Consider the following 20,492-nt stretch of genomic DNA (forward strand, 5'->3'; position numbering starts at 1 on the left):
ATTATATAATTCGCATTCATTGCAATAATTGCTGTTCAGCCAGTGCCTTGTCAAAATGTCTGCTCCGAAAAAGAGCTTTGAATCTGATTCAGCCGAGAACAGCAAAGAAACAAAAGTGCTCTGAGAAGCTGTTAAGATTCAGGTCAACAAAATGCATTCACTTTTCTTTTTTTTAAAGAAATGAAATGATGCTCATCAAGCAGAAACAAATGAGAGACGTGCACGAAAAGGAACAGTTTATATCTGTGATATCTTAGTAACATAAACTTGGGTCGCTTGCTACTATGATTTTCAATGCAATCAATGTACACGTCACATTCGTCGAGTGTATTTTACAGTTAAGCCCCCTAGTGGCGAAAAATGTATCAATGCTACTTCAAGGTTAAAGGTGCACTATGTAGTTTCGGGGAAGATTTTTTTTTTTTATCGGTAGAGAAAGATCTTCATTGACTGAATTTTTATGCCTAAACAAACTAAATAAACAAACTATCTTTGTTTTCAAAACAAACTGATCTTAAAGGACAACACAATTTCATACTGTCTTACTTTGTTTATATTTTGCGGACCCTGCCACCAGAAAACATTACTAAATCCATCCGATGCAATTATTCATTTCCTGACCCCTTCGATTTATCTTGCAGCTAGAGCGCGACCTATCAGTTGGCTGATATTGGCCTATCGCAGATGTAACGGGTATATATAGCCCTTTATGCACTGATATGAAAAGTCCTGTTTTTAGCGACAATCATACGCTTTGGATAAATTTGAGTTATTCAATTCCCAGTACCTTACGTCTCAGTGCACTAGTGTCGCATTTTTATATTTTTTATTTTTAAGTATCCTGCCTCTGTTGCACAGATTTCACGTGATATCATTGCAAATAGCTTCCTTATTGCTTCTTATATCGGTAACAGCATCAGCCCCCCCAACATAGAGTATTGGTCAGGCCCTTTCTGCGACCCTTTTATCAGAGGAGAAAGGTCTAAACAAAGTGATCTTAAAGGACAACATAGTTTCATACTTTGTTCATATTTGGCGGACCCTGCCACCTTTCTAGCTTCAAGCAGTGTTCTGGGGACCTTATTTTCCTCTGAGAACAATTTGTTTATTCATAAATATTTCTGAGTTTGTATTATTGCTTCATTAGTTTGTTAGTTTGAATTTCTTCTCCAAAACTACATAGTGCTCCTTTAACATTGCACAGCATTTTACAAGCACTTCACTCTGGATTGTACAGATTGGCTATTAATGAAAAGTACCCCAGTTTTGTAGGTTGCTTATGTAACTGAGTAAATGCATGTCAGAGACTTTTCTGAGGGGGTTTGGGTTGATTTTTATTGCTTCACTCTGTCGCAGTGATAATTGAGTCCATGTCATGTTGACCCACAGGGGTTGGCACAGCCTCCTCTTTCTATCTGCCTCGCCTCACGCCGCTCGGTGGCCTGACTGTATTAGGAGAATCCTCCCTTGTTTCTGGAGCAAGAGGCGGGCCTTTGGAGAGCAGGAATGCGCTGGAAGTTTTCCTGCGAGCTCCCCTTCACATGTTGAAGAGCGTCCGTCCCGCGCCTCGACATGGACATGTGGCCGCTGCTGCTCCTGTGCGTCCAGCTCTGCTTGTGCTCCGGGTATGAAGGTAAGCACTGACAAAGGCCCTCATTCACCTCCTCTTTGACTGGATTCACTGTGATGGATCCAGGACGATGAGATAATCGAGCAGCTTATCTTTGGAGTGGTGGAAAAGTAAAGGACAGCAGCGGATTGAGGCTGGATTTAGATGAGAGGAGAAGTTTTGCTGACTTTCATGTGCATGATGCGTTTGAGGTCTCTTATCCTCACCGCTGGTTTCTGGTGAACCGCGGGTGTGTTTACGTGGAGGGGGAGGAAAGCGGGGGGAGTGCAGTGTGCATCTGGGGACGTCTTTCTGCACAGAGCTGGGTCTGTGGCACGAATGAAAGCCCTGCAACTCTGACTTTAATTTCTTTCTCTTCTAAGAGCGACTTATCTATCAACTCTTTGAATTAAACTGCTGCAGAGAGCTTTCACATCTTGTTAGTGCTGCTCTGTCTGGAGGTATTTACAGGACTTTACTGATGAGTTTCTACACTGGTGTTGAGTAAACACAGATGGACCCACACACACAAACACACACTTGAGTTGAGCTGCAGTGATTAGTCGATTAACTGATGAGTCTGGTCGATTTTTCGACTTTCTCTGGATCCAGCTTGTGAGAGTTTGCTGCTTTTGCTTTGTTTAAAACATTATAAATAGAGTATTTTGGGGTTTTGGACTTTTGGTTTGAAAAGACAAGACATTTAATGGTGAATCACCTAAGATTTTGGGTAAATATTTTCCAAATGTTCTCATCTTTAAGCCCAAAACAATAAAAAGAATGATTTGTTGCATCTGAGGTCCAACATCTGACTCTCCACTCATATGAATCGGGGCCTGTAGCCTGCAGTGTGGAGCTGAAATGACTTCAAAGCTCAAGACTGGATGGAGCTTTGTATGTGTGTGTGCAGTCACAGTGGCTATGTGCCTGTAGATGGTTAGAGAGTGGCTCACCACAGCTGCTGTATGATCATACAGGCTGAAACATGAATGCGAGCAGAGCAGATTTACACTGACAGACTAAAAACTGCCTGTTGAGCTGACAGTCAGGACTCTGGTCTGTACGTGTGTGTGTGTGTGTGTGTGTGTGTTCATTTTTGAGGAGTTTATTTTACAGGGGAGTGTTTATGTTTGTTCTGGTGGTCAATTAGCCCATTTATCAGCTGGGTGTGCATGCCTCAACATGGCTCTCAGTGCGCCAGAATGAATGAATTTTTAAAGAAACTACTTTTGCACCGTTCAGCCTCTTTTGAAATCTTTAAGCTTGTGTGCTTAGAGTTAAACCCGTCTACAGGAAGTCATCGTAAAAGCCTGATCATACTTTCCATGATGATTCTTGTGCTGATGTAAGTCTGGGGCAGATTCATCCTCCACACACAGGGAGCAAGTTTGGGAAATGCCAGCAGGCAACATCACTGGAGAATAGTCACTCTAGTGAGTGCTCAGTTGTCTCTCTGCCAGAAAAGGGAGCAACACTCAACAACTAAAGGTAAATCCTGAAGAGTTGCAAAGGAAAGCTGAAGGAACAAATCAGGTTGTAACTGTCCCTGATGAAGTAGTTACTGCTCTGAAGTGCTCAGTCTAACCGGGTAAATGAGCTCAGAAAACAGGCATCCAAGTGGTTATAGAGACACTAACAAGAGGCAAAAATGTTAAAGCAATATTATGTAGAAATTGCCATTTTGTGTGATTTGCCGCAATTTGTCAGACGTAATGTAGGTGCCGACTACAAGCAAAACTCATTACGTCATAACAATGTTATGTGTTGAAGTAAACATGTATGTAACACTGTGATCCTACCCTCTCACTGAAGTTACATAGTGCAGAAACAAGAGATAGAGACACCATTCACCCTGTTACAATACACTGTACCATCATCATGGTTTTTGAGGCTGTTTTTCCACAACGTTACAGAGAGGAGAGGGGAAAAAGAAGAGGGAGAACCAGTCTCTGGTGAGTTCTGAGTTTAGTGAGAGTTGACCTGAATCTAGACACACAGACACGTCCTCTGTGCATTCAGTTGCTCGCTAGCTTGTGGCTAGTGGACAGTAAAGTAATCTGGACATTCAGGGGGAATAAGCAGTGACATGAATAAACACAAATGATCCCACAGTCAAATTTGTGTAACTAATGAGGGTGAAGTTTTGCAGATGGTGAACACACCACTAAACAACGTCCATTGCTCATGAAAATGTATCTGACGTGACTCATGCTCACGAGGTCATGTTTTATTCACTTAATGCTTAGTCTCATACATCGACTTCCTTCCTCACTCTTGGCGACCAAATGAAACATGGCGTTACCTTGAGAAAACTTGTGGATTTCACCAGCTAGTTGTTAACTGTGTCTGTATGATGTTTGGCGCTGATCAGGTAGCATACAGTAAGTTCAGTGTGTGAGCTGGAAAACCAAAACAATGAGCTAAAAGATTCTAGAATACATAGTATGTTGAGCTGAGGGTCACTGCTGAGTCAGGTGTAATTCACTGTGGGTTCATCTTTCACATTACACATCGTCATTTGGTCCACTGTTAATACTAAAATATGGATTAAGGCAGCGTTAACAACAGGATAATAAATGCTATACCAATAAAGCAGTGTGTAATGATGAGTTTTAAACTGTGAATCAGCATTCTGATCACTTTCTAAATGAATCATTCCCAATTAACTCTGCTGCTAACAACTGTTATTCATGTTAGTGTCTCTTAGGTTATGTAGTTCTTCCTGCTACGCAACTGACAGGAAATACTTAGCAAATGAATGACACAAACCAGGGACAGTAAAAAGATTTCAAACTCATTTACTAATGAATGTTGTTTATATTGAACAGCCATTATCATTTAAATGTTTGTTAAACAGATACACAAGGTGCTGGTCGGATTATTAGTTAATATATAATGATAATATATGTGATGCCATTTATTGTGGCCCGTTATGGGTCCATAACTGTAACTACTTGGCATTTGTGCCTCACTATAACGTGTTAATGTGGAAACAACACAGCAGTTTGTTCCTCAGGGTCATAAACTGCTGATGTGATTAAGGAACCAGCAGCAGACGTGTTGGTGTACAGTTTAAATGGGACGGAAATCATTAGTGCTCCAAAAGGATTTATGTAACCTGGTAATCTTGGTGTGTTGAACTGAGCGATAAAGAAATGACATCCCATTTTATTTTCTGCTTTCTTCAGCTCTGTTAGCCTGTAGCTACACTTCAATGTTTACAGAGAGTGAGCTGCCACATAATGACAGTTTGTATTACAGGCCTGCAGAGGAAAGCTAATTGGAATATCAGGCTCTGAAATTTAAAGCTGATTTACTCCCAGAGGTTTGTGAGGAAGCCAAGCGTCTACACTTCCTGCACTATTAACATTTTGGCATCTTTCTCGCTGTGAGCGTCTTTGAAGTGGGAGAGACGAGCAGGAGCATGATGCTGACTGCTGAACTCACCTTTTCGTGTTGACACACTTGTTAGATATAAATGCAGAGGAGTCGGATCAAATATTAAAGGACAAAATCAAGGCCAGCCAATTACATCTAATGCTGAGCTGCAGTGTCTGCAGGTTCAGGCCTGCATGGCCAGTCCAGCCTGCGCCACCTATTGGCAAGAATGGAAACAGCAGCATCACTTAAGATAGGCGGCTGAAGATGAAGAAATGGATATAGCCATTTTATCTGTTAATGTAACAACCAGAGCATACGCCAGAAAAGTGTTTTTATTCCTGGTTGGTCACCTAACGTGCACAACACATGCATGATAATGTCACCTTCTCACACCCTGCAGGCTATTTTATTGAAAAGATGACTTCACACACCACAAGAGGCTTGGCTCTGCAAAATGTTCACACACTGCTCTGAGTGTCCTCGTATGTCCTCTGTTCTCCTTAGTTATTTTTAGAGATGGAAGAAGTGCAACAACTATTCAAGAGAATTAATAATAAATGTTCTGTGTTTAGTTCTGTCGTGTATGTGATTGTACCATTGTTCACATATCTCAGGCTCAACACTTAAAACAAGAAGATTTGTATTAGATTGACGTTTTATACAGGCAATACAACGACCATATTTTGGGGGGGGGAATGTACTGCACTAAGGCCATATTGTCAAATTTAAATTATTTATTTAAAATTGAATAATATTTCACCAGTCAATCGGGAACAAACGTAATAAATGCAAAAACAAAAAGAAGAGTCCCCAGACGACAGAAGGGCACTTTACAACAACAGTCCTCACCTGCAAAACCCACCAGAACATGTGCCAGACGCATGCAGGGCGGCGACGGTGGAGAGAAACCAAATCATTGGGATTGTATTTGTCTCCTGTGCCTGTGGTAGGATTATCATTCCTCATGGATGGTATATATTTTGTCACCACCTACAGTTGACTACTTTATCTGAGTGAACTGAAATTAAATAACAGGACACATCCCCACTCCTTAAAGGGAAGTATTGATATGGATGATGTTTTATTTCATCCTGTAATGTGGGTTGCTCAGCTGTTTCTCTTTATCTGTAGCCGCCATAAGATTTTTGTTGTATTACTTGTTGAGTGTTTATTGTGGATATGAGCCTCTCAGGTCGTACAGTCTGGTGAGGTGAAATGGTTATTACAGGGCTGTTATTTTTCTCCTTTTTCTTGGCTCGTTAGAAACTATTTATGGAATATGTGACAGTTATATGGCAGTGTGTTTGTCTTCCAGTAAAAATCTAGGTGGACAGGTGGTATAGGCATTAAAAAGTAGGACTAAGAAAACACGCAGCTTCACTCATAGAGGAAACAGCAGCTTTAAAAGAGAAAGAAACTGCTGCTCTGACATTCATTCCTTGTAAGTGGTGCTAGTAATCAAAACTGCAGCATGTTGCCTGTAGGAGGCAAATACAGGTGTAAACTGCTGCTTCTGCTACTGTGTCCTAATGGTGGTGTGGTGGTGCAGCCTGTGTGTAGACGACCCAACAGCGTCGCCTTGTGGTAAATCTGTAGCCTGCTGAATGTGAATGACTGAGTTAAAGTTGTAATCCTTTTAAGTACTGGTCGATTTGGTGACACCGTTGGTTACTACTTGTAACAGCAGGTGAGGTTTAATACTACAGCAAACACTCCATGAGCGTCTGCTTCGCGAGAAATACTGATTACAGCGCAGCCAAACACACTCATGTTGTTTTAATAAAGAAAATCATTGTTTCATTTTGCCACGAGCAACCGTGACCTGATTCCAAGCTGCACCCAGAGAGTAATTTTCAATCCAGCAGCAGGACACAGTGAAGTTGTTACCTTGCCAAATAGTTAGAGGTGTGCAGCCTGTCGCCTGCAACTCTTCATCTAACAGCTCACTGTGGCTGCTACTTTTGGCTCCATTACACCCTTGAAAAATTAAAACTGACAAAAAAACAGACACTTTTTTTGTGTATACGCCATCCAGTGTTTTGCCAGTTTGCTGCGTTTTTGCTGCAACGTCACTTTGGGCTCTGGTAAAATTTTGATGAGCAGTTTTCACAATTTCTAGGAGACTTTTTACACAATCAACGATTAATCACTTGATTTTGAATATAATCGCCAAAATAATTGATAATGGAAATAATCGTTAGAATAGAGAATGAACAGTAAACAGTGAGGCTTTTATCATTGACGTACAAATATGAGGACTATATATATGTGCCTGCACTGTTCCCTGTGAATCCCTCGTGCATATATAGACTCAATCTTTAATCTAGAGCGTGAATGGCGGACTCCACCACCAAACTTCTGTATCCACGAGTTTCTTGGGGAGATCACTGGGGAGGCTACTGTGGAAACGATTATGGGTGATACTTCTGGTGCTGTGCAGAAATTATGTAAGGAACAAAGCATCATGATAACTCGCACACCAGCCACATTTAGCCAAGTGGGCAACACAATGATAGACAATGATAGTTGTGTTTGTAGTATTCACTCGATAAAGTTGTTAATTTATATCGTCATCTATGAATAAAACGCCGTACCAATCCTCTAAGAACACCGGTTAGCGTCCTGTTACCATGGAAAATGCCAGTTCCAGTTAGGTGACTGGAAGTAATTTGCACCCATATTTTGCTCAAGGTATCATGGTGGGACAGGAATAATGTGCATATAGATGTAAATATAGAGTATAAATGGCTCTGCCTGAAAAACAGCAATGAAAAGTATAAAAAATGTCATGAAAATCTTAAGGATTATAATTTTAAAACTCAATTCCATGAGCTGATTTTCTTTCTGAAGAAGAGAGAACTGGTTAGTCATTGTTTGTGGTAACACCTGCAAGTGAATCAGAAATGAGTAACTCCCAGTAGCCATGGTGTAAATGTTTGTATTCTGTTGGCCTGTAATGGCTGCAGGTTGTTAAAGAGGTGATCATTTTTCTGATGCATGTGACTCTAACTAATTTTCACTTTGAAGGGGACACACACACACACACACACACGCACACACACACACACACACACACACACACACACACACAAACACAAACACAAACAAACAAACAAACACACACACCTGTAATTAGTTTTCCACACCTTCCTCTGCCTGCCTACTTCCCCTCACTCAGGAGCTGACAGGAAAGTTTTCCCTTTAGACAGCTAAATCTGACTCACTCAGTATGTGGGTTTGCTCTGTACAATCCATGCTGTGTGATCCGACTGCTAAAACCTCAGAGCCTGTTGTGTGTGTGTATTAGATGGCTCGCGGCATTTTGGTCCCAGACAGCTTTCATTAAACTGACAGAAGAGCCGTGATGAGGAATGGGGAACGGGATGCGAGATGTGCTCATAGTATCAGGTTCACTGACCAACATGCGGCTGATATATGAAGCAGGAGGAGGGAGGAACACTCCTTCACTTGTGGATCCTGAACAGAGGACACATTCACGACGGGGTTCATAACATCCCTGAGCCACGGTTGAACACCCCTCCCCCTACTTTAACCCCTTCCTCACCCATTAAACTCTTTCCTCTCGGTTTTTCCTGCGTCCTAACTTGCTCCCTCTTCATCCTCTTTCCTGAAATAATCCTCCTTTCTCATCACGATTCCCCTCACATTTGTCTTTTACCAGTGTCACTCAACTGTGTCCTTCACCAGCACCGCAGCCACCACTGAGATATCTTTCAGTTCTGCTTGGATGCTGCTGTTTTATGGTTGATGTATCTTTTGCTCTGTCTGAGGAATCTGTTCACTGTTAAAGTTGACTTAGAATGGTAAGTATGATCCATTGGAGCTATTTAGGAACAGAAAGTTTCAAAATAGTTCAGCTCCTTTCATTTCTACCAAACGCAAAAACATCCCCACTGGATTGAGCAGAATGAATCTTTGTGTTCAACAGATTCATTTTCCAGCCCACCCTGCAAAAAGACGATCTTATGAGAGTTAGTGCATGTGGTCTGTCCAAAAGATCCATATCCCCCACAGCGTCTGGTTCAAATGAAAAGTTAGGCAATATTTGTAAGCCTGTTCTTGGTGCTGTTTTGCAATAATACAAAAAAGCCTCACAGGTCAGCCCAGGACAGTGCTTTCAAACATTGCCTAACATGTGAGATGCAGCTCTTTTCGTCGTATTAGTTGCTTTTTCTTCTTTTCTTTCACCCCCAGGGTCAGGACACTATGGCTACGGAGACGACGAGGACTGGTATTCTCGAGGATTTAAAGGTGACTACATGCTGAGTTTGACACCGCCAAGACATTCATGCAAACATAAATGCAGTTAATATGTTATCTCGAATCATCACAGTTAAATGGCGGTTAGAGCTTCGTTATCTAATGTGAGATGAGTGATACACACTACGGCTGGGGTTAAGCTGTTGGAGGGATTTAAATAACATCCATCAGATTTGATTGGATAGCTCAGCAGTGGCTGTAATATAGCCCAATACAGCCTGATACATCGTTTAGAGGACCAGTGTTGTTAGGTCAAAACTGGAGGGCTAGGAAAGAAATTAATGAGAGTAAACCATAAACGCCTGAGTTTCAGACACACACCTCTGACCTATGATAATTATCTGTTAGCTGCTAAAGGTCTGCTCGCTACTATGACCCACTAGCTAACGGTCAAGTCAGTGTGTAGGTAGTTGTCTCAAATCAAATTTGATTGTATTAATTTATATGCCCCAGAGTTTAAAATATTTTAATGTTGAAGAGAAAAAAAGAGGAATTATGATATTTCAAACACACATCTTTGCCCTACATACATGCTACGTTAGCTGCTATAGCTCTGCTAGCTACTACAACCCAACTGTCAATTCAGCTAGTTGTACACATCAGATTTAATTGGATTAATTTATCCATGCCTCCAAGTTCAAGATGCTCCATCCAAAATATATTAATTTTTACAGGCAGAGAAAAGGCAGGATTTTTATGTAATACTCAAAATGATTTACTGACATATTTGTAATATTGAAAAAAGATAACTGAACAGTTAACACAGGGCTGGAATTGATATGTAGGCTATTTTTATATCTCACTGTGTCTTTAAAGCTGCCCAATTCAACGGCAGTTAGTTCAGCCAGTTTTGTAAACTGACTCTGTTACGTCAGCAGCTTCCAGCTTTAAATTCGGGGTCAGTTAGACACGGAACATTACTGTACAGGCCAAGCCAAACTCTCCCCTTGTGTAAAAGCTCAAATGTAGTATTATTTTCTCTTACCCAGTGGTTGTGGTGACTTTTCCAACACATACACACATACAGGGAGAGAGGGAGCAAGGGAGGCTTACTGTGTCATGAAAACTCATTTTTATTCCAACTGGAAATTAGCCTGAGCTGGTGCGTACGCTCCCCTCCAAGTGTGTGCATGTGTGTACGTGTTGGCCCACACAGTTGAGTGTTTGTCCTGAGCCAGCAGGAAATCAACTGCAGATTTTGATTTCCCTGTGTTGGAATAAAAACCTTGTGGCCCCTCGGACTTTTAGTTCAGTTCAGTTCTGTCATTTTATTACCCAAGATAAGAAACGAGACTTGCAATCAGGGGCGCACAATTTAAAAAATAGTATGCCTACAAAAACAGGTACAAAATAAAATGTTCAAAAAACATTTTGAGAAATGCACTTACTCGCTTTCTTGATGAGAGTTAAATATGTACGATCAAATACGAAGCTACAGCCAGCAGTTAGCTTAGCTTAGCATAAAAAGAATAGGGGAAATAGGGGAATAGCTAACAAAATCCACCAACCAGCACCTTAGTATATAATTATTCCGTGTTTGTTTAATCCAGAAAGTCAAGTAAACTAGGAAGCAAGCTAGCGCCTGGCTAAGAAAATCCTGGCACATAATCCTCCATAAACCTGTAACCTGTCATTTTTACAATTAGCTTTTTTAACTGATTAAACAAACAAGTAATGTTAATGCGTGAGACGTGCTAGTAGCTGGGTTTTGTAACCTTTGGAAAGTGTCTGATCAAAGCTAACCAGCTGCTGGTGCTACATATTTACGTCACAGGCACAACATCGGCATCAGTCTTCTCATCCAGCTCTTCCGTATGAACTTTATTGATACATCTATAGTCAGTCTGATCAGTTTCATTCAGTGGACAGACTAAATCTTGGAGGGACAGTTCAACAAACAGCTGATAGTTGAAGTCAGTAGTGTGATAGGTATCAATAAAGACCTGCTCTCTTAACACAGACCTTTCTCCGTATGGAAAAGTTCTCACTCTGTCACACACACAAAAACACACACTTTCTGAAAGTGCTCTCTCTACACATCATTATCCGTCTTTCCTCAAGTGAAACTATCTCCTGTGCCTCATGAGACACTGTTGGATTATGGGAAGTCGCAGATAAGGTAATGAGAAACCCACCGCATCAGTCTGTGCTCAGATGATAGGCGGGTTTTCAATATTTTCACACTTAAGTTTTTCTCAGCTTTTATAGTCTTCAGGTAAGTGCTTATTATTGAACCCTGACATCAACAGTCCCTCCTGCTCCAGGCCGTCCCGTAAAAACATATAATTGCTTTGATGCACTGAAGAAAAGGTCAGAGCAGCTATCCTTCCTCCATTCGTAGGGACACCGTGGTGTGCACCCATTAAGGTGAAACATGGTGACGTGAGCTGTCGCACACCCAGAGGGGAGCACTACAGGAACGTGATGGGGACACGCTGCAAGATCCGCTGCAAGCAGGGGTACGAATCCCAGAGCTCAGAGGTGGTGTGTATGGCCAGCAAACACTGGTCCTCCAACTACGCCTGTCGAGGTAAGAGCTCACAAACATGCAGTATGCACTCATCCACACACTTGCATACTAGGTTTGCCTCTAGGAGTCCCAGTAACGGTTCTTACATTTTTGAGCAAGTTTGTTCTTGGCCCCAGTCCACTTTCAAACTTTTTTTCCTACTGCTTTGAACCACATCACACTGGGAGGGAATTTGTTTTTTGTTATGGATGTTGTCCACTCTGCCTGTAGCTGATGCTCAGGACTCTGAAAATTGGTTCATGTTTATACGAACAATTACATGTGTCTGCAAGGTGTGAAATACTCTTTGAAAACAGTATTTAAATCACTCCAGGATGCTAATGGAAAGTAACTGCCACTACTATTACTGGTGTCACTGTGCAGTTAGTCTTTAAAAGGCTAGTTCCTACGATACCCGAAGCAAAATAATTATAGCTGTTTTGAATTGACCCACTTGGAGGGAGAAGATGAAAAGATGGAAAACTGATGAGCTGATTACTGCTACCACCCCTCAAATATACCGTTCAGCCACATCATTAAATCCACTGACAGTTCAAGTGAAAAACATTGAGCATGTTACAGTGCGATGTTCTGCTGGGAAACAGGTTCCCGGCATTCATGTGGAAACCATTGGCAAGCACCACCCACCGAAACACCGCTGCAGAACTTGTACGGCCCCCACGGGGCTTGTTCCAGGACGTCCCGCAGATGCTCGATCAGATTGCGAATTTGGAGGCCAAGTCGACATCTTGAGCTCTTTGTCACATTCCTTCGGTCATTCAGCAGTTTTTGCAGCGTGGCAGTGTCCTGCCAGGGCGGAGCGCTGCCATCTGGGAGTGCTGTTGCCACAAGGGGGTGTGCTTGGTCTGCGACAATGTTTTGGTACTTATGCGTGTCAAGTGGCATCCTCATGAATGCCACGACCCAAGGTTTCCCAGCAGAACATTGCATTGTAACAAGATGGTCAATTATATTCACTTGAACTGTCAGTGTTTTTAATGATGTGGCTGGTCTGCGTGTGGAGGACTGAAACTGTTTAGTGTTGATCAGTTCTACAATATTTGTAATTATGAACATCGCACCATTTCCTACATACTCGAAAAGACCAGCGATGAATGGTTGATATATGAGATTTGATAAAAGGCCGAGATGAACCAGTATTTTTAAAAAGATGCATCAAAATCTAAACCAAATTAACAGAGCAAATCCAAACTCAAAGCAATCCTTCCATCACCATTGATCTCTTCTCTGACAGAGATCCGCTGTCCCAAACTGAGCATGCCCGCCAACGGTGGCTACAAGTGTTCGGACGGCTCCTACTTCAACTCTCGCTGTGAGTTCTTCTGCTCGCCTGGATTCAGTCTGAAGGGCCAGAAGACGGCAACGTGCCAGCACAGCAAGCAGTGGAGCGCCGGAGTGCCCACTTGTGTTGGTAAGACTGCGTGTGTTGTTGTTTTGTGCACAGTTTCATCTCTCACAGAGCTCTTGAGGCTGCAGAAGACTTACCAACATTGTAAAATACATATGTAACAGGTACTTTACCTCCTAAAGCCCTAATCTTCTCGTAATACAAGGTTATATAATTGTTGTTTCGGACAGAACCGGCCTGCAGACATGTACATATACTGTGGTTTGTCTCTCATCAACAGAAAATGATGAATGTTTTTCACGTTTGCAGCCTGAGTCTGAGCCTGATAATGACTCGACTCTGTTTTTCATGAATAGCTGATCTATAAGGCTGCACTTAAGGGATCATGGCTGAATAGTCTTGCACGCTTGTTAACAAGAGACATTCACAGGCTTTGTTTGTGTACAGATTCACTCAGAGCTCACCGTATCGCAGCCGTCAGCTCTTAACAATGCTGTTTGTGAAGTGACATTGAGTGTCCTACATCTGTCTGTATGGACTGATAGAGCCTCATGTTCCCTCAGAGTAATACTTCATCCTTCCTTTTCATTGTCATCTCAAAAATGTGTGTTTGAAACCAAGTCTCTGTCTTTATCATTAGAGTTTGAAAACTATGGGAGAATGAAAATCCAGGTGTTTTTGTTGGAAATTGCGGCTGAGGGAATGTAGAGTGGAGGGAGCTGCTATTTTTTTTAGCCACTGAGACTGGGTGGTCACTTTCTTGTTTATATTAAATGTTTGTGAAAGGCTCAATTGCACATTGAAGAGATGTGCATGGGGATCTGTCAGGAGTGTAGTGAAGTCCCTCCACTTCAGGTGGACCACCATGGGACCTTATTTCAGAAGGTATATGTATGGTGACTGACGAAAGACAATTGTTGATCCTGTATGAATTGTGCCATGAATCACACATATGTTTGTCTATTTAGAAGATCATTTTTCAACTCAAAAAAGTCACAGTTTGTCCAAAAAGTAATGAAATATAAGACTGTGAAACTAACTCATTCGAAAGACAACACACACAACAGTCGGGTTGTGGACGTCATCTCGTGTTTATTTATGTATTGACAAACAAAATATGAGTAATTCATAGCACAGTTAAAATGGGAGGCAACATTTTTTGTCTCTCACCATTGACTATTGTACAATTTTTTTTTTGTTTTGTTTTTTTACAAAATAAGGTCCCATTGGGTGCACCAGAAGGGGCGGGACTTCCCGTTTCCTCACCGATGATATCAGAATTTAGCCAAACATTAGCATAACTGTCCCAATCCAGAGATAGAATATTTTTTTCCAAACTCACAAGTTCACTCATCCAAGTCTTTTCTCTCTTTACGTTACATGTGAAAACATACTGATGAAGAAGATTTAGATCAAGTAAAGCAGCCAAACAGCATTATGTAGTCACAAAATGATCTGACATCTTCCAAATCAAACTCAGCCTAGACTAAACTGATTGATCTCTGCACAGCATTGCCCCGATAATGCTGCTTCTTTATTTCCTCTACATAATTGTCAAGTGGCGAAGATGCTGACTTTTTGTTGGGACATTTAGCTTTAGCCTCAGACTTTAAGCAAGACATCATGTTTCAAGCCATCAGTTGCAATTTTAAGAGATTTGTTATCTTTTATTTGTCATATTTTAGATTGAGTGTGCTTAAAACAATAAAAAGACAGCTGGTGACAGCGTTTTCAGCCAACACATGGAGCTTAAACTAAATACTGTAGGGAGGGTTATCATTTCAGCCGCCAAAATCAACAGTCGCCGGCTAGAAATGAGAGGCTGCTTTTAGCTACTTCTGTCTGAAATCAAAGACCAATGTTCAAAAATAAAAAAGCTTTGAGTGGTAAATCTGCCACCATTATCCTTGTAAACTTTTCTGCAAGAGCAGAAAGCAGCAACTAAAGGGGGCTTAGAGACACACTCAGTTGCTACTCTTCTTGAGTCCACATTTTATCTACAGTACTATTTGTGGCCTTATTAGTAAGATGTCTATAACGTGGACAATGTGATTCTCTCTCTCTGTAGATATGGATATTCCAAAAATCAAGTGTCCTAATGTGAAGGATAAGTGGGCAGAACCAGGAAAGCTGACGGCGAGGGTGACCTGGGACACACCAGAGGGTGTAGACACTGCAGATGGCATCCTCACAGAGTCAGTCTCATCTCCACCAACCTTTTCTGCTTTTCTACCACTTTGTTTCAGTTCACTCGGTCTGTTTAAGTCCCGTTGGCTATGCAGCTATGAACACAGCAAAAGATTAAAACAGAGCCTGTCTTTTGCAGCGTTATCCTCAAAGGGAGAGCTCCAAAATCTGACTTCCCGGAGGGACTCCATAAGATGTCCTACACTGTGTTTGACCGTGCTGGGAACAAAGGATCGTGTCGCTTCTCTGTCAGAGTGCGAGGTGAGCTTTTTAAAGCAGAGCTAGAGACAGAAGGTTTTTGATAATCTGTGTGGAGCAGGATTTTCTGTAAGGTTTAATTTGAGAGGTTATTTCCAAGAAGTCACCTGGTAAGTGCTGTGTAAGTTTGGCACTAAGAAAGGGGGGGAAGACTATAATCATTAAACTTCTAATTATAACAAATTAATTGGTAGTGCAGCCTACATATCTTTTATCAGAGCACAGCAGGTCAACTGAATATGCAAAAATGTGATCTATCTATCTACAGGGGGAGTACAATTTAGCATATATTTCAATAATTACATGAAATAACATTTACTTTGGTTTAAATTGAGCTTTTCTCTCATGGACATTCCTTCTAATAGTTTTTCTATTTGGAACCAGTAAAAAAGTACCACATTTTCTGACCTCTGTGAGAAATTGTTTTGCTGCACGGAGGTCAGAGGTTCATTGCTTGAGTAGCCTGCAGCTGCTGCTTCTCCACAAATGAGATGGTCGTGCTTCGTGGAGACAAAAAGCAATAGTGTCTTCAGGTGGCCTTTGTCACCTTGTTAAGTCAAAAATGTCCAAGTTCAGAGTTTTAAGTTTACAGTACAAGTTGTAGCATATAAGAATCAGATTACTGACCAAGAGTGTAGCAGAACAATTTAAAGTTTATCCAAAGAACTTCTATACTTTGTCCATCATAACTCCACTTTTTGGCGATGCAGACCTTTTGTCGTTTGTTCACTTCATATGATTTATATAAAAAAAATTGTTTAACAGTTTATCCTCCCAAAATATGTACATCTGTTCACATGACCTGAAGATCATTAGCATTCATCCAGACAATCTCTAACGCTGCTGTTGAGTATGAAGTTGTTTATATTTCATCGGACTTGTGACGATACAACACTGAGAGTCATGCTAACAATTACATAGGGTTGTACTTAAGGACAGCAGGACTTTGGGCTAACTGTATAATATAACGTATAAGTATGTTAGCATTAGCTTATTTTGCACTAAACACAAGGAACAGCCGAACTGGACATGTTGAAATTATAACCTGATGCTGGTGGTGCTACTTGAAAAGTCAGAAGTCTTCCTCTTTTTCCTCTCATGCTGCTACCTTTCTGCCTGTCATGTTCCCTCACATTTGTTTTCTAATGTGCCCCTCTCTCTCTGTGCAGTGCGCCGCTGCAGCGAGCTTTTTCCTCCAGACAACGGTTACATTAAGTGCGACAGCGACGGAGACAACTACGGGGCCACTTGTAATTTTAAATGCACCGGCGGCTACGAGCTGCAGGGCAGCGCTGCCAGAGTGTGTCAGTACGGACTCACCTGGTCTGGCACTGATACAAACTGTGCACGTACGTACTGCAGGCACACACACACTTACACAAACACAAAAATCTGCAATGTTATAGCAGTTGTAGGAATAAAACAAAAGCAACAAATGGCAAAAGAAGAAAAAAGGAGAAAGTCATTTAGGAAAATCTCTTTTTTTGGGCCTTCGACTTAATTTCTAATGAATGGTTGCCTTTATTTTCAAATCACTGTCTCATGGATGTTTCACTTATATTAATGTGTATGATCTTCAGGCATTATTCCAAGCAATGCAGCCTAAAGACTCATTTGCAGTGTTATCTCCAAGAACCTTTGTCCAAAAGTTCAAACAACTTTGGACAACAACCAGAACACATGCAAATAGTTTGAAGACAGTTCTCTGCACCTCCTCCACACTGATTATTCCACTGTTTTATTTTTACTGTTCCAGGATTAAAATTGTCTGTTGATAAATTTTAATTGGTATCTGCATCAGTAATGACGTTGAGGTTCTTATTTTTTTTCCATGCAGTGTACCCGAATCGGGCATTCAGTGTTGCCAGCTCTCGAAAGAGAAACAAGCAACCAGGTCCATGGAAACAAGTCCAAAATAAACCACTTGGCTCTTTAAACAGCCCAAAACAGGCAACTCTACCTAATGTGTGTGTGTGAGAGAGAGGCCATTTGATCAATTTAGACTGGATATACAATATATGTATGAATTCATTTTGCATTTCATTCATTTTCTTTTTAACAAAACCAACTGGCCAAGAAAATCGAGGTACACATAAATGAATGAATGAAAATTAAAGAACTTGACCGTTTTAACCGTTTTAATGAACTGACCAAGTAATTAAATCAGTGTATCCGTAGAGAGCCTTTGAATCATTCCCCACGTGAGGTTGAATCAAGTCCTTCAATACAGTCTCTTCTCCGACTCTTTGTTATATTTTTTCCAATTTTCCGCCCACTTCGTCCTAGCCATTGTTAGCTAAGTAGCAGCATAGTGGTAATAAACACGACAGTGTCGTGTAAAGTTTGCCTACGAGTGCGAAACTGGTTCCATGTGAGAAGCTCAGTGGAGGAGAAAATGGCCTCTCTGCTATCCATCGATTAGGCAAATCAATACTGGATGCCCCTCTATTGAATGAGTGTATCTGTGCCACGTGATAAGTCGAGGATGTGAGAGACACAGTTGTTGCAGCTTCTGTGCAACAAACCATAAGCAATTTATGCTCGACGTGTCAAGTTGAGTTCACTGTTGAATACACAATGAGGCCGCACAAGTTTCTTATCTGATTTCACTGCTCGACAGCCCAAAAGAATCAAATCATGCAGCATCTCACTGTGACATTGTGCTGCATTAACTCTTGTATTCTTGTACTGTGTGTCACATCTTCTCATGTCACCTAATTGTCATCTTAACTGTGTCATCGCAGCCATGAACATTAATGTGGGAGTGCGTACGGCCGCTGCACTGCTGGACCAGTTCTATGAGAAAAGACGGCTCCTCATTATCTCGGCCCCAACGGCTGCCAATCACAATTACCGTTTCCAGATGACTAACTTACAGGTGAGGCACGACTCACAGGGAGGTCATGAGCTGTATGTGAGACAAAAGAAGGAGAGCAGGAGTGAAGAAGTAATGGAAGGCAATACTCCACTTCATCTCTTGCTGCTCACGAACAGGGCTGCAGTGTGTTTTTTTCTCGCTTAGCTGCTTAAGTGGGACAAAGCGGTGAGACAAATAAAAAGGGGGTGGGGGTGATGAACAGTAAACGTCGAGATGATGAATAAACGACACAGACACCGGCTTTGATAAGGCTATTCTGGGGCCTGATGTGTCCCCGGGTTGTCAGAGACCATTAAGTCAGAGCTGTTTTTAAACGCCGGATCTTTGAAAGTGACTTTGTTGTCAGCTGAAAGACAAGATCCTGTTTAAGGACAATTTGTGAACAACCTGAGTGGTCAGTCCTGGAATCTGTCAGGCAGTTATCATTAGTAGTTTGTGCTAATCAGAGCTATAATGATGAGCTGATTAAAACATTATATTTTCTTAAACACTGACTGAATTTTTATTCTTTGGTTGAACTTTTCTTTTAAGTGTCTTGCTGTAACTGTGGCAGGGTTTTCATTTTTAACGTGTTTTTTTGTTGTTGTAAACAAAAGTAAAAAAGAGATGTTTGTTAGGTTAAGCACACTGTGGAAACAAATTTCCCCTTTGGACACAATAAAGTCTTTCTATGCTGTGCTTCACAAATCTGCAGTGAAAAAGCAAAAACTGTAGATGTAGCTGTTCATTACTGGATAGTCTGGAAGCTAATTAAATGGTATAAATATTGTACAGTATATATCTAATATGCATATGGGAGAGGTTATCCTTTGTAACACGTGTTTAACATTGTGAAAAGGTGTGTTTTAACTTTTATTTTTGTTGCCTAAACCTAACCAAGTATTTTCTGTCATGCACCACACCTGAACACCAGGTGTGAGTGTGAGAGTAATCGCACTGTGATATAAACTGAGCTGACTTTTCTTTTGCCTGCATGGGAATCAATAACAGAGCTCCAAAACAACAACATTAATAGATCAGTCTCTCTGTTTCTTTCTCTTTTGTGTGGACAGCACGCTCAGTGTGGACTGGACCTGAGGCATGTGACAGTAATTGAGCTGGTCGGGACTTACCCAGCACAGATTGGCCGAATTCGACACACGCTGCTGCCCCCAGGCCTGGCCCTGCAGCTCAGGTAATCACACACACACATACACACTTTCACAACATGTGTCTTTGGCTCGTTCCAGCTGCTTACTGAGCTGATGTGCGTTTCCTAGGTTACTGCTCCAGATTCCTCAAAGGTCTTTCCAAATGGTGCTGGTAGACAAGCAGGGTATGGACAAGCAACGCTACCCGTTCCCGATCACCGCGGCTGAATTATTGACCACCATCGACACCTTCCCCCTCCGCAAGGATGAGATGGTGCTGCAGCAGGAGGCGGGTCAGACCTGTCAATCATAAAACCCTGGACTCTCTGCCATCTTTGATCCTTTTCCTCCTCAGTCAGTCAAAGCAGACAGGACCCACTCACATCTTCTGTTTCTTTCCACATGTCACACACGTCTACCTGAACTCATTCAGTCCTGTATCCACAAGGTGTGAGTGTGTATGTGTGTGTGTGTGTGTGTGTGTGTGTGTTTCTGTGTGTGTGCCGTCAAAGATCGAGATGTCAGTCATGGAGCTGTCCTGAAGCAAGATTTGTTAAGAGACGTTACTAAATGGAATGGGTCATACAGTACATTACAATCATATTGATTCCTGTGTCTCGTCTATCTGTATGTTTTATTATTATTATTGATATTTTCAAAACAGAAATATGTTTTACTATTTTGTATGAAAAGTCTTTTTACTGTATGAACTGGAAAACTCTTCGCCTGTCAAATATTTATGTCCCACTTCTCTAATAATGATGTATTCTGTCACTCTCTGGAATACTGTGTGTGTTTTATGTGCAGGACAGGACAGTGATTCAGCTCTGTTTGTACACTCTACGTCTGAATTTACAAGACACTGATTAAATATGTCTATCATTGAGAAA

The 20,492-nt window shown here is 41.4% G+C and overlaps 1 protein-coding gene across 1 annotated transcript; it reads left to right on the forward strand.

Moving 5' to 3' along the window:
- Positions 1-1,429: 1,429 nt before the first annotated feature.
- srpx (sushi-repeat containing protein X-linked) lies at positions 1,430-20,492 on the forward strand. Its single transcript, XM_073473033.1, has 10 exons — positions 1,430-1,633; positions 9,206-9,262; positions 11,613-11,801; positions 13,036-13,212; positions 15,218-15,344; positions 15,476-15,597; positions 16,764-16,943; positions 18,339-18,472; positions 19,525-19,646; positions 19,732-20,492. Exons 1-10 carry the CDS (start codon positions 1,573-1,575, stop codon positions 19,913-19,915), a joined length of 1,353 nt encoding a protein of 450 aa, XP_073329134.1. The 5' UTR covers positions 1,430-1,572; the 3' UTR covers positions 19,916-20,492.

This window comes from Pagrus major, chromosome 9, assembly GCF_040436345.1.
Source record: "Pagrus major chromosome 9, Pma_NU_1.0".
Classification (NCBI taxonomy): domain Eukaryota; kingdom Metazoa; phylum Chordata; class Actinopteri; order Spariformes; family Sparidae; genus Pagrus; species Pagrus major.

Coding starts and splice junctions, on each gene's coding strand:
- srpx (XM_073473033.1), top strand. CDS start 1,573: ATGGACATGTGGCCGCTGCTGCTCCTGTGCGTCCAGCTCTGCTTGTGC. Junction 15,345..15,475: donor GCAGATGGCATCCTCACAGA/GTCAGTCTCATC, acceptor TGTCTTTTGCAG/CGTTATCCTCAAAGGGAGAG. Junction 19,647..19,731: donor GGCCTGGCCCTGCAGCTCAG/GTAATCACACAC, acceptor TGCGTTTCCTAG/GTTACTGCTCCAGATTCCTC.